Source organism: Mesoplodon bidens, assembly GCF_964165515.1.
Source record: "Mesoplodon bidens genome assembly, contig: HAP1_SCAFFOLD_238, whole genome shotgun sequence".
Classification (NCBI taxonomy): Eukaryota; Metazoa; Chordata; class Mammalia; order Artiodactyla; family Ziphiidae; genus Mesoplodon; species Mesoplodon bidens.
In genome coordinates, this window is record NW_027671924.1 from 171,061 (window position 1) to 185,167 (window position 14,107).

The following is a 14,107-nucleotide window of genomic DNA, read 5'->3' on the forward strand; positions in this document are numbered from 1 at the left end:
AACCCGTGTCCCCTGCATCGGCAGGTGGACTCTCAACCACTGCGCCACCAGGGAAGCCCCCAGGACCATACTGTGTAAATTATAGCTCTCTCATCAAAGTATAACCTAGGGCTGCCATATTGCACAGCTCCAGGGTCACCATTCACAACGTAGTCCATGTGGATGGCGCCCACTGAAACTGTGCAGGACATAACCCGCAGGGCCATCTGCAATGCCCTGAAGCAACCGTTGATTAATCCCATAGAGTCTTGGCACCAGGCGTGGGAAATTGAAGTCCCAGAGTCAGGTGTGCTGCCGTGTTGTGGGTTTTGTTGGTTGTTGCCTTTACTCGTGCTTTCTGAGCTCTGGGAAAGGAGGTGTGGAAACAAGCTGTGCTAGTCACAGTGGCGCCGTTCTTACAAGGCAGCTGAGTAAGGAAACCCACGTCACCCGTATGTATCAATCATGTCTTTCTCTGTTCTGAAATATGACAAAACTGATGGAAATGGCCAGAATGAAAAAGGAAGCCAGGCGCCACAAATGACGTGCCGAGTTGTTCCATGAGGGGGTTGACAGCTCCTTGTCGGCAGCCCCATCCCCATGACTGCCTGTGTCTGGCCTTCCCTGTAGCCTGCTCTGCCCTGTTCCCAGTCCAGCCAGACTCTCCCACGTGGCTCCTGGATACTGTCTTCTGTCCCTGCAATGTCATGACGTCCTGTCTTGCGAGAAGAGCGCCCTCTGTCGGCCAATATTCCTTGCTGCTTTAATGGGGAAGCTCTGCAGAACACAATCGAGAAAGCAAGGGCTTTGGAGTTGGATGGACCCAAGTTGAAATGCCAGCTGCAACTAGCTTTACCTTTCTGAGCTTCAATTTCCAATTTCTGCCAAGGAGCTACTCATTAATCCCAGGTCCCCTTTCCCCCTTCAGTTGTTTTTATAGAGGTCCCTGGGACCACCCCTATCATGGCATAAACTGAGGCTCAGAGAGTTTCAGTGACTTCCCCAAGGTTAGGCATCAATCATATAGATCCAGAGGCAGGATTAAAAGCCGGCTCTCCTGAGTCCCTTGGAGCCTTTTCCTAATAGCACGAAGCATCGTGGGGCCGTGAGAGCCGAGGCAGGTCCTTCACTGCCCAGCGGTTAAGGAAGGTCTTGCAATTCCCAGTCCAACCTGCAATTTCACACGCTGACAGGGGATGATTCATTATGTGGGTAAAAACGAAAGCCACTGATAATAGGAGAAACTGCATTTTCAGTTATCTGGCTTCCTTGCTTGTTTGGCTCCACTAACTTTTTTTTTGGCTACACCAATGCAGGATCTTAGTTCCTCAACCGGGGATCAAACCTGCACCCCCTGCATTGGAAGCGTGGAGTCTTAACCACTAGACGGCCAGGGAAGTCCCTGGCTCCACTAACTTTTTTTCTTTAATTATTTTATTTATTTTATTTATTTATTTTTGGCTGCGTTGGGTCTTCGTTGATGCGCGCGGGCTTTCTCTAGTTGCAGCGAGCGGTGGCTACCCTTCTTTGCAGTGCGCGAGTTTCTCTTTGCGGTGGCTTCTCTTGTTGCGGAGCATGGGCTCTAGGTGCGTGGGCTTCAGTAGTTGTGGCATGCGGGCTCAGTAGTTGTGGCACGCGGGCTCTAGAGCACAGGCTCAGTAGTTGTGGCCCATGGGCTTAGTTGCTCCGCGGCATGTGGGATCTTCCTGGACCAGGGCTCGAATCCCTGTCCCCTGCATTGGCAGGCGGATTCTTAACCACTGCGCCCCCAGGGAAGTCTACCCACTAACTCTTTACCAGGGATATTGCTGCCGTTCCTGGACAAATTCAGTTGCGCCCTTTCTTCTCCTTTTTTGACGATGGTGATCACACCTGGTGGCTAATGTTTTATGCTCATTTATTATGGACCAGGACGTGTTCCCAGCATTTCACGTGCACTATCTCACCCACTTCTCACAGACTAAGAAATGGCTGTTGGTATCCCTGTGTCTTACAGACAAGGCACAGAAATGACACACTCGTCAGGGTCCCAGAGACGGAGCAGAGCCGGGAGCCGGACCAGAGTCTGTGTGACGCCGGATCCCAAGGTCTTAACCTGAGGTCGGCACGTTATGGCCCAGGGCCAAGTGCGGTCCATCGCCTGTTTCTGTAAAGTTTCCTGGGAACACAGCCATCCCATTCATTTCAGTATTGCCTGTGTTGTCGGCTACAATGGCAGAGTAAGCTGGGCAGATCCTATGGCCCACAGGGCTGGAAATGCTTACTGTCTGGCTCTACAGAAAACGTTGACCAGCCTCTGCCTGTAACACTATGCAGTCCTGCCTCTTTCATTTGACTTGGTTTCTAAAAGAAGAACTTAAAATAGAGGGGGGAGCTGGGGAGAAAGAACTCACTCAGATTGAGCCTTACTGTGTGCCAGGAAATGTGCTGGTTAATTGCTTAAGTTTACTGAGGAATAAGAAAAAACAGACAAGCTGGAAAACTAAATTTTGAACAGGCTTTTCAATACCTCTTTAAAAAAGAGCTGGAAATATGTGGTTCTAAATATACATACACATATATATGCATTTGCAAATATAGTAATAATATAATTACATTGACATGGATCTGATAAATGTACTAGACATTAACATATTATATATACAACAGATGCATATTATAAATTTTACCTGTTTCTTCAACTGGAAAGTTTTCTTTTAAAACTGTGGACTGTTGGGAATTCCCTGGTGGTCCAGTGGTTAGGACTCAGTGCTCTCAGTGCTCTCACTGCTGAGGGCCTGGGTTCAATTCCCGGTCAGGTAACTAAGATCCCACAAGTGCACGGCGAGGCCAAAAAACAAAATAAATGAAACTATGGAATGTCTTCCCTGAGTCACTTTTGAAGCAGAAATTTGGGGTTTGTAGTCTGAAGCCTGCTGTAGCTAGAGAACTATTTATCTATCAAAGTTTCTCTAAGCAGCGTTTTACTACTTGTCTTATGATTGGTTCCTTGGTCTTAAATCATTCTTCTCTGGAGATGCTGCTTTACTTTTATAAGTTGAAAGGTAAATTTGGTGCATGATGACAGTCTGGTGGGTTTTATTTGAGCATGTCATAACCTTTAAAACAACTTTCACTCTGAGTACATAGTGATGCTTATGCTAAAGTCTCAATAAGCATACTGTCCAGGAAATTTGATTCTTTGCAAGTGTCAGAAAACCAACTAAAACTAGCCTAGGCAAAAAAAAAAAAAAAAAAAAAAAAAGCTCATGGAACTGAAAAGGCCAAAAGCTGCAGCTTAGGCCCAGCTGGATCCAGGCGCCCAAATCATGGTCAGGAATCTGACTCTTTCTTCCCTGTTAGCTTCCCAATCTCAGATAGACTCTTGCCTCACCTGTAGGAAAGTGGCCACCAGCAGCCCCAGCACCCTACAAAGTAGCAGTTCCAGGGATAGAGCCAGCATCTTCATTGACAGTGGCTTGGATCACGTGGCTTCCCCTGAACCAATCACTGAGGCCAGGGGCCAGGAATGCTCTGATTGGCCAGACCTGGGTTATGGTCTCACCCCTGGGGTGGAAGGGTCAGAGTTCTATGGACTCAGGATTGTCAGGGAAAGGGTGTCTTCCCTGCAAAAAAATTAAGGTGCACATCCAGAAGATGGAAGAAATGGATGCGGGGGAGGCAAAAACAAAGAAGATGTCCATGACATTAGGAAGCATTCCTATTGCCTAAGTGGAGCCTTCCTAACGGGATTTGCCACTAGGGATCTGGGGGGAGGAAAATGATGAATAATCCACTTTTCCATTGGAAAAGTCCCAGGCCAGTCTCCAAGGAAGCAGAGTTGCTCATTTCTCTCCTGTGGTGAACTGGTGTGATGAGAAGCTCAGAGTCTGGGCCTTAGTTGTCCATCCCCAAGAAGGGTGGTGTTTCCACGTTCCTGGGACCTCTGAATTGGGCCCGTTGTTGAGGGGGATGTGGCTTTACCGTACCGGGGGTTGAGAAGCCGGCAACTGAGTGAATGACCAGAGAGTATGGTGCCCTTCAGAACAAAGCCTCTTTCTGGTCAAGCTTTGTCATCTCCTACCTGACCTTGTAGGATTTCCTCTACCCTGTGCTCTTACAGGTCCCGTGGGGACTTACTTATGTGATGAGAACTCCTGAGGCTGGGTGTTTCATATCAAAGGCGATTTCCCGAGACCAGTGAAGTGGAGGGCACGGGGCAGCAGACAGCCTCAGGCTCGGCCTCTGCAGCAGAAACTCACACAAAAGGACCCCTGAGGCTGTGTTGTCACCAGATGTCTACAGGCGATGCAGATGACATCGGGGGAGGTGGAGACGGGAGCGCGGGCTGAACCCTTAGCATCCTGCTGAGACAGAACCCAGACTCGGTCAGGAACCGGGCCGCGTCCTGCTTCCTCTGGCAGACCACACCCTTTGTTACCAAATCAGAACCACGTTGCTCCTTCTCTGAACTTAGTTGATGATCATTCATTCATTCATTCATTCCGTCTCTCTATCTGGCAAGACCCAATTGAAGCAGGCCAAGTCTAGGGGTAGCAAAAGCTATTTGCAAAAATCCGGCTGTTTTCTCATTAGATTCTATTTCCCATTTTATGGACTGACCAGGAAGCTGATTAGAACTTGAAAGGAAAGGAAAAACCGTAAGATTGAAGATTTACAAGAAAATGGGAAAATTAGATGGGCCAGATCTCCTTTAACACAGCTGGGAAAACCCCAAACGAATGGCTTTTCTGAACAGCTCAAAGGGACTTAATTCTTTTAAGTTCCAAAACCTAAAAATGATGTATAACTTGGCGGTTCTGTGTTCTAAATGTATAACCCTGATTTCTCACACTGAAGCCCCGTACATGATTTACCCTTTTCTTGGGGACATAGAATTATTACCCGTCTCTGAGTTACGGTGACACCCCGGTAGCTGTTGAGATAAAGGCCATTTGTCCTGGCACCAAGTAGCACCCTCTCCTGGCTTCTGAGATCTACTGGCCATGTTTTCTAGTCTCCATTCTGTCTTTCCAGGTCCATGGCTCCTCCATGCTGCGGTCAGTGTCCCTGCTCGCCACCATCACCCCTACCCCCCAGGCCCTTCCAGACCATGGGAATTAAGCTCCACATCTATGTATGTTAAATTCTTCTGTAAGGAAGCCGGTCTCTTCTCCCTCCTTTATGTATTTACTCACTAATGTATCTATGTCAGTATGGATCCATGTATACTGATTTTACACTTTGAATTATAATCCAATACTCATTAACTTGTTCATCGCTCAAATTCTTCCAGCCTTGGCCACTGGGAGCTCTTTCAGATTGCTTGCTGTGTCCTTGAGCATCTCCCCACCTTTTCGTTTTGGGCACTTGCTTACTCTCTGCTGTTACAAGATGCACCAGGCTTAGCATGTGTTTTCCCCATCCCAGCCCCAGAATCAAAGTGCTTTTTATTTACACTCCATTTGCCAACTGTTCAGCTCAGTCAGCGAACACCTACCATGAGTAGCAGGCACTCTGCTGGGTGCCAGCACAGCCAGCAATTGGCTGGTAAATATTTAATGACCAGCTCTCTGGAAAAAGTAAAGTACATGGATGCATAGCATAAGGTTTACTGATATAAAGAATGTGTAGCACAGTCTATCCATGTAACAAAATATACAGTACTCTTTCTTGTAAATTCTATATAGCCAGCTGAGTCTCACAGAATGCTTTCATTGACTTTAGGTGAACTCTTGTATCCATAGCCAATTTCTCATTGCAGTTGACGAATGAGAGAGTTCCCAACCTGAGCACTGGTGGGTATTTTTGGATATTTTGGATTTATGAATAATACAAGTGAAAAAAGAAAGATGTTAGAACTTCACATGTTCTATCAGTGACATGAGTGACTTTGTTGCTGCATCAGATAATAATTTTTAAATACTGGAAGAACGTTTCCCCAATTTTTTGCTCTATTCATAACATAACGGCTAAGACACAACATGCTTTTGTATAATCTGCATTGTTAACATTTTCTCCGTTACTGTCTTAAGTCTAGGCAATCAACAAAACAAACAAACAAACAAAATCAAACTCTACATGAACCACCATTATTAAACCTATTTATAAAACTTTTTAAAAACCAAGCCCTCATTTATAACATTTCCTGATTTCTATGGTGTAATATGCACTCCACGGTCAATTTCAAGCTCCCAATGACGCATCCCTGAATACAGAGAAGGAAAGAGAGGTGTGGTAACACATTACTATGTAACATTTCCAACAGAAACATATAGTAGAGTGAAATAACCTCAAGAGCATAGGTAATAATAAAATAGAGTAAAATAATTAGGAAGGGGTGACTTTTAAGTTTGTATACCAATTGTTTCTGATATAATTTAATTGTAAATTTATGTTAGTTAATTCTTATTAATGGCTGTGTTTCTCAACCAGTTGGCAAAATTCCTGGAAATTTAACAATCAGTTCTCGTGGGCGGGTACCAGCTGGCCCCAGCACTCCTCTGGTACAGCAGTGAACATACCACAGGTCTTCCCGGATGGAGGCTGGGGTCCTCTGAGCTGCTTCCAGGGCGTGGCATGTAGCAGAAAGAATAACACTTCCATAAGACAGTTGTCAGTGTTCCTAGAAAATCCCATTTCTAAGTAGCCCATGCGATGTCTTGTGTTTTTTCACACCATCTAATGTTCATTTCCTTTTTTTAACTTGGAAAATATCCTATCATTCACTAACCAGTCGTCTAAGATCCGTTTGTGAGTATGGAAAGCAAGTAATAAATCATGACTTCGAGTAACCTAGAAGTCCTAAGAGCACAGGTATTGGAGTCAAATTGTGTCACCACTTCCTGGCCGTGAGACGTTGGGCAAGTCATTTAACCTCTCTGAGCTTCAGTTTCTTAATCCACACAATGAGGGGTAAAATGCCTCCTGCAAGATTATTCTGGAGATCAGATGAGACCACATGCATTAAGTGCCCAGCACAGTCTGTGGCACATCTGTGGCTTCTCTACACAGTGGCTCATAGTCGTTGTATTGTCCACAATTACTTACAAATGGCAGAGCACATAACAAGCTCTCCAAGGGCAAGGTCTAAGTTTCCACCTTCTCTGCAGGCTCCAGGGCTTCCTGGCAGAATTCATGTGTACTGTAGGCACTCGATGTGCAAACTACTTCGAATTTTTTTTAGGGTGTCCCATTCAACTTACACTCTTTTCAGGGTTAGAAGCAGATATTGGGGAAATAACACAAAGAACAAATAGATAATCTGAAAAAAAAATGGATAGTGATTTCTTGAGTAAATCATTGACCTGTGTTTATTAAAGCTAATATAAATTCAGCCGTGGATGTGGTCATGGTTAATCCAGGTGGTTGACAACCTGCTTTTTTTTTTTTTTTCGGTACACGGGCCTCTCACTGTTGTGGCCTCTCCCGTTGCGGAGCACAGGCTCCAGACACGCAGGTTCAGCGGCCATGTCTCACGGGCCTAGCCGCTCTGTGGCATGTGGGATCTTCCCGGACCAGGGCACGAACCCGTGTTCCCTACATCGGCAGGCGGACTCTCAACCACTGCACCACCAGGGAAGCCCCAACCTGCTATTTTAAAGGTAGTATGGAAAAGAAATCAGGAGTATCACATATGCTACCTCAAAAACAAAACAAAAAACCCAACCATGGCAACATACCATATGGTCAGAGAACAGACACAAAGAAAGAGAAAAGGCATTAGCATGTATTTTTAAACTAAAGTTTCTAAAAACAGACTTGAAGACTTCCCTGGTGACACAGTGGATAAGAATCCACCTGCCAGTGCAGGGGACACAGGTTCGAGCCCTGGTCTGGGAAGATCCCATATGTCGTGGAGGAACTAAGCCCATGCGCCACAACTACTGAGCCTGCGCTCTAGAGCCCACGTGCCACAACTGCTGAGCCCATGTGCCCCAGCTACTGCAGCCCATGCGCCTAGAGCCCACACTCCGAAACAAGAGAAGCCACCACAAGGAGAAGCCTGCGCACCACAACAAGAGTAGCCCCCCGCTCGCCGCAACTAAAGAAAGCCTGCACGTAGCAACGAAAACCCAACACAGACAAAAATAAATAGAATTAAATCTAAAATAAATAAATAATAAAAACAAACTTGTTGATAACTGACCTTGACCCCATGCTTCCTGTACAGCCCAGAGCTAGCTTTTAATGTGAGTCTTCTTCTTATGTTTGCTTTTCTCCCTGCCAGCAGCAATTTCTGAGAAAACCTTGACCTTCCCTTTGATAAAGCAAGCCGGGAAACTAGAGAAAACCAACTTTAACCATCCAACTAAAGCTACCCTCAACCAACATGCTTCAGAGAAAAAAAAAAAAAAAAACCTTTATTTTTAAATTTTTAAACCCGAAGAGCTTGGAGTCTCTGCTGCGTTTATACATCTTTGGCTCCTTCCCACTAGGGGCCCTATCGTTCGGGCTCTCTGTGCTGCAAGCGACAGAAACCAGCTCTAGCCAGCCTCAGGGATGGAGCACTTCAGGGTAGCACCCCAGCCAGTGCTCAAAACCAGCTTCCTTATTTTCCCCACCATGTTCACAGCAGCATAGTTATAATAGCCATGAGGTAGAAACCACCCAAGTGCCCATGACGCTTAATGGATAAAAAAAAATACACTCTAAACTGTATGGTGGAATATTATTTAGCCTTAAAAATGAAGGAAGGGCTTCCCTGGTGGCGCAGTGGTTGAGAGCCCGCCTGCCGATGCAGGGGACAGGGGTTCATGCCCCAGTCCGGGAGGATCCCGCATGCCGCGGAGCGGCCGGGCCCATGAGCCATGGCCGCTGAGCCTGTGCGTCCAGAGCCTGTGCTCCACAACGAGAGAGGCCACAGCAGTGAGAGGCCCGCCTACCACACACACACACAAATAATAAAATAAAAGAAGGAAATTCTGACATGTTACAACATGGATGAACCTTGAAGGCCTTATGCTAAGTGAAATACGCCAGTCACAAAAAGACAGGTACCATGTGATTTCACTTATTTGAGGTACTTGGTACTTAGAGTAGTCCAATTCATAGAGACAGAATGTTGGTCACCACGGGCTGGGTGGCGGAGGGAATGGGGAGTTGTTGTCTAATGGTTAATAGAGTTTACATTTTGCAAGACGAAAAAGTTCTGGAGATCCATCTCACAGAAATGTGACTATACTTAACACCACTGAACTGTATACTTTAGAATGGCTAAGATGATAAATTTTATGTTGCAGGTTATTTACCACAATTTGAAAAATAAATAAACAGCTTCCCTCTCTCCATGTCTGGGCTCCACTCCCTCATGCTGGCTGCATTCTGAAGTCCCACCAGGTCACTCCAGATCCTGGTGTCCAGCCAAGTCTTCTTGGGTCTCCTTGGCTCTGATTGCATCACTTGCCCCACCACTGAACCAATCAGTATGTCCAGGGAGTGTGATTGGTTGATTGCTTAGCCCCACCCACAGCAATGGGCCGACAGATTGGGAGGGAGATTCCTGGAATTTCCAGAAGAGCCAGGTGGGTTGCGGCCTGTCCACTACGGCAGTGAACCACTTGAGTCATGAGATATGAGCACTCCCTTTAGCACCCTGGCAGTTAGTGGGCAGTGAGGCACATCTACCTGAGCATCCCAGCACAAAAGGGAATTCCTCCACACTACCCGTGGTCTCTCGATTTGTTTTCTATCAGGCGGGGGTAAAACATATTCAAATTTCCCCCTTCCCACCTTCAGCCCTTTCATTCGATAAATCTTTATTAAATCGATGAGGAAAGGTTGTAGGAATGATTGAGGCAAGACAGCCCCAGAGGAGAGGACGGGAAGGGATCGGATGGATGGAGAAGTGAGTGCAAGGCAGGAGCAGGACACCTCAGCTTCTGAAAGGAGAGAAAGGAAGAAAGCTTAGGTGGAGACCGAGGTGCCCACAGTGGAGAGAAATTCGAATCTTCACATAAGGTAACAGAGTTCTGGAACACTGCCAAGTCCGTTCCTGAAACAGGTTTCAACGGGGCCAGTGTCATCATAAATGCTGGGCCAGGTGTTGCCAGGCAATTGGAGTTTGATTTTCCCCAACAGTGTTCTCCCTGACTCCAAAAAAGTCTTCAGGGGAATTCACCAGATTCTTGACTTGGCTGGGAAAGACTGTAGCTAAAAGACTGGTTTGGGAACCTGAGTGAGTGGAGAACCTTCCTCTTGAATACAATCCAGCTAGAGCTATAGGAAGTTCTGTCTGCCAGTGCTCCTATTTCGGAAGCATTCTGTCCTGTTTGTCATTATGTGTCTGCAGTCTGCAGAAAGAGAAACGTGACCGCCACAGGCGGCAAACCTTTGAACTTAGCTTCTTCCTTGAAAAGTGTGTTTTTTTCTGCCAAGCGACTGGGGGTAGGGTTGGGGCAGAGAAGGGAGAGAGACACAGAGAGGGAAAGAACTTTCCAGAGCCCCAGTCCCACCACCCTCTCCACCACCACCTGAGCTTGGTGAAGTCCTTAACCTCTCCAAGCCTCATTTGTAAGCTAGGAATAAGGAGAGCTCCTCCCCTTCAGGGCTATCGCGAGAAATCGGTGAGTAATTACAATAAATGGTAGCATTCACGATGTCACGGTTTAACCACTAGGCACAGGGAGGGACGGCCACAACAGCATTAACCAAGAAAAAGCCAGGTGTCAGCACCTCTCAGCATTTGCTTCTCCTGGTTTAGATGGATTTTGATGTGCTCTCTAATGAAAGTAGATACAGACATCTTCCACCGGGTCAGATGAAAAAAGGTTCCCTCGATAGATATTTATGGAGCGTCTGCCAAGAATCAGATGTGGCAGATGTTGAGGATCACAGGCTAATGAGCCAGCTGGGTTTCGAGCCAGTTGGGGTGCCTGCCACCCCAGAGCTCTCGGCTTCGGGGAAGAGGTGGAATGGGAGTGCCAGGGAGACACACAGTGTGGATGTGTGTGTCCTGGAGAGCTGGGCTTGAATCTCGGAGATGTGTTCATTCATTCTTTCAACCAATATTTAAGGACCTACTGTGTATGTGCCAAGGGTTTATTCTAGGAGCTGAGGATACGGTGCTGAGCAAGGTAGACAAAAAGCTGTCAGCCTCTCAGAGCTCAGAGGTGGCGTTGTACCAGCTCAGACGCTCACTGCCAAATCTGTGGTCCTGGGAAAGTCACTAGGTCTTGCTCAGCCTCGGGCTCATCACAGAGCATCAGGGGTATTAAATGAGGTAATGCATGTGAATCTCTTGACTGGGTGCCTGGCACGAAGGCTGCACCCAATAAATGGTGGTGCGATAGTGTGCAAGGTGACCCATGGTGGGGACCGCCATCCCAAATTTGGGGAGAGTGTGGGAGGGATTCTTGGGAGAAGTGACTTATACGCCGAAATCTAGGGCAGCAATTATGTCGCCGGGACAGAAAGGTGAAGACCACCCCAGCTGCTCGTAACCTCCCCTGACCCTCTTGTCTGCCCCTGCAGGTCTCCTTCCCATGGGTGAGGGGCCCAGCACCTTGGCCAAGGCCACAGCCACCTTGGGCCACCCAGGAACTGAACCAGTCACCCTCACCAACACAGACCCCCTTCTACCCGGGCATCTGGACAGCGCCAGTGCAGAGGAGCTGGTCGCAGGGGTCCCCCGAGCCCCCCATGGTCCCACCAGCCTCCCACAGGCGGCCCGTGAGTGCCAGCGAGAAGATGTTCTCCTTCAAGGTGGACAGAGCCGCCCACAGCGTTCCCATCATCAGGCAAGGTACTCATTCATGGGCGCTTCCTTGGCGGCTTTGGGGAGGGGCTTTTGCTAGGAGGACGGGTCTCAGTTTCTGCTTTCCCCTTTTTTTAAAAATTTTTATTGAGGTGCAGTTGATTTACAGTGTTGTGTTAGTTTCAGGTATGCAGCACACTGAATCTGTTCAACATATACATGTATCCACTCTTTTTTAGATTCTTTTCCCATATAGACCATTACAGAGTATTGAGGAGAGTTCCCTGTGCTATCCAGTAGGTCCTTCTTAGTTATCTCTTTTATGTATAGTATTGTGTATGTCAATCCCTCTCTTCCAATTTATCCCTCCCCCCTCTTATTCCCGGTAAGCATAAGTTTATTTTCTACATCTGTAACTCTATCTCTGTTTTGTAGATAAGTTCATTTGTACCTTTTTTTAGATTCCACATATAAGCAATATGGTATGATATTTGTCTTCCTCTGGCTTTTGCTTATGTTCTCTGGTTCTGAAGTAGAACATAATCAAATGTGAAAAAAATGGGATAAGCAGAAAGTTAGAAAACAGTAAAAGATAAGCTGTCACCCTTATCACCAGAATTCTCCCTGTTGACTTTTTGGTACAAACTCCTCCAAGACTGTGCTCTGCCCATCTGCACACGTCAGTACCTCTGTGGTGAGTGTGTGTGTGTGTGTGTGTGTGTGTGTGTTTGTACATATATATGAATATATATGAATTTGTATCAGAATCTAAATTTATATACTTCAACTCAGATGTACAGACATATTGGTAACTGAAATCCCTCTTGCCTTAGGAGGTTTTTAAATATTTTATTACCATTTTACAGGTAAGAGGAGACTGAGGCTTATGGAGAAAATTATTTCTCCGGAGGTTATGTATTCAATCTAATCTAAAATAACGCTTTTCGGTCAAATTTAAGGCTGGTTATCTCAGTGACTGTCACTCACAGCCTGGTCACTTTGGGGACACACAGCCATCAGGGTTTCCTTCTCCCCCCCTCCCCTCCAGAAGGCCTCATGGCACTTGGGGAGGAGACTTCCTGTCTGTCACCATCCTCTCGGCCTTGCCAGGCTTACTGGCAGAGTAGCTGGGTCGACTTAGTCCCTGGCATGATTCCCAGGTTTCTTCTGTGGCCACTGGTGTGGAGGTCCCATTCTCTGTTTTCTGTGTCCCAGCCCCAGACCCCTCTGAGTCCCCAGGTCTCTCGATGCCTCCACACCCTTCCCTGGTCTCACTCAGGACCACTCACCTAGTCACTTCCCTCAGCCATTCAAATAATAGTTATTATTCTGAAATAAACAGACTAAGGAGCAAATGAAAGGTATCTCTGCAGTTTACATCATCATCATCATCATCTAAGGAACGCTCATGTACCAACCACCCAAGTTAAGAAATTACTCAGCCATTTCCCCCCAGCATTTTTTTAAATTTAATCTTATTTATTTCTTTATTTATGGCTGTGTTGGGTCTTCACTTCTGTGCGAGGGCTTTCTCCAGCTGCGGCGAGCAGGGGCCACTCTTCATCGCGGTGCGCGGGCCTCTAACCATCGCGGCCTCTCTTGTTGCGGAGCACAAGTTCCAGCCGCGCAGGCTCAGTAGTTGTGGCTCACGGGTCCAGCTGCTCCGTGGCATGTGGGATCTTCCCAGACCAGGGTTCGAACCTGTGTCCCCTGCATTGGCAGGCAGACTCTCAAACACTGCGCCACCAGGGAAGCCCCCCCCCCAGCATTTTAATGTGAAAACTTTCAAACATACAGCAAAGCAAAAAGAATTTTATAGAGACAGCTCTCCTCCTAATTCTACCGCTAACACTTTGCTGTACTCTTTATTACATTTCTGTCTACCCATCCTTCTTGTCCTGCATTAATCCATCTTATTTTTTGGATGCATTTCAAAATAAATAGCACACATCTGTAGTCCTCCCCCTAAATGTTTTAGCACATATACCATTAACTAGAACTCAACATTTTTTGTCTCCTTCATGTAAAATGAACACAGAATGTGTATTAGTTATCATGAATGCATAACGAATTCTCCCCAAACGTAGTAGCCTAAAGCAAAATCAAACATGTGTTATCATCTATACGGTTTCTGTGGGGTCAGGAATTTGGCAGCAGCTTAGCAGGACGGCTGTGGCTCAGGGTCCCTCGTAAGGCTGCAGTCATCTGAAGGCTTGACCTGGGCCAGAGGATCCACTTTGAACACGGCTGCTCACATGGGTGTCAGCAGGAGGCCCCGGTTCCTCACCACATGGGCCTCCCCAGAGAGTGGCTCAAGCGTTCTCATGACACGGCAGCTGCTCCTCCTGAGCAAGTGATCCTGGAGGACAAGATGGAAATGGCAACATCTCTTGTGACTAAGCCTCAGAAGTCATGCTCTGTCATTGTTGCAGTATCCTGATGGTTACCCAGGGC

General features: G+C 46.8%; 1 protein-coding gene across 1 annotated transcript in view; it reads left to right on the plus strand.

The window, feature by feature from the left end:
• Nucleotides 1–14,107, plus strand: part of LOC308610833 (forkhead-associated domain-containing protein 1-like) — a gene marked incomplete at both ends in the record, with an annotated part of 87,703 nt that overhangs the window by 24,415 nt on the left and 49,181 nt on the right. Inside the window, one exon of the mRNA XM_081259831.1 lies at nucleotides 11,431–11,701. Within this exon, the coding sequence (XP_081115957.1) occupies nucleotides 11,431–11,701 (271 nt within the window). The remainder of the gene's footprint in view (nucleotides 1–11,430; nucleotides 11,702–14,107) is intronic.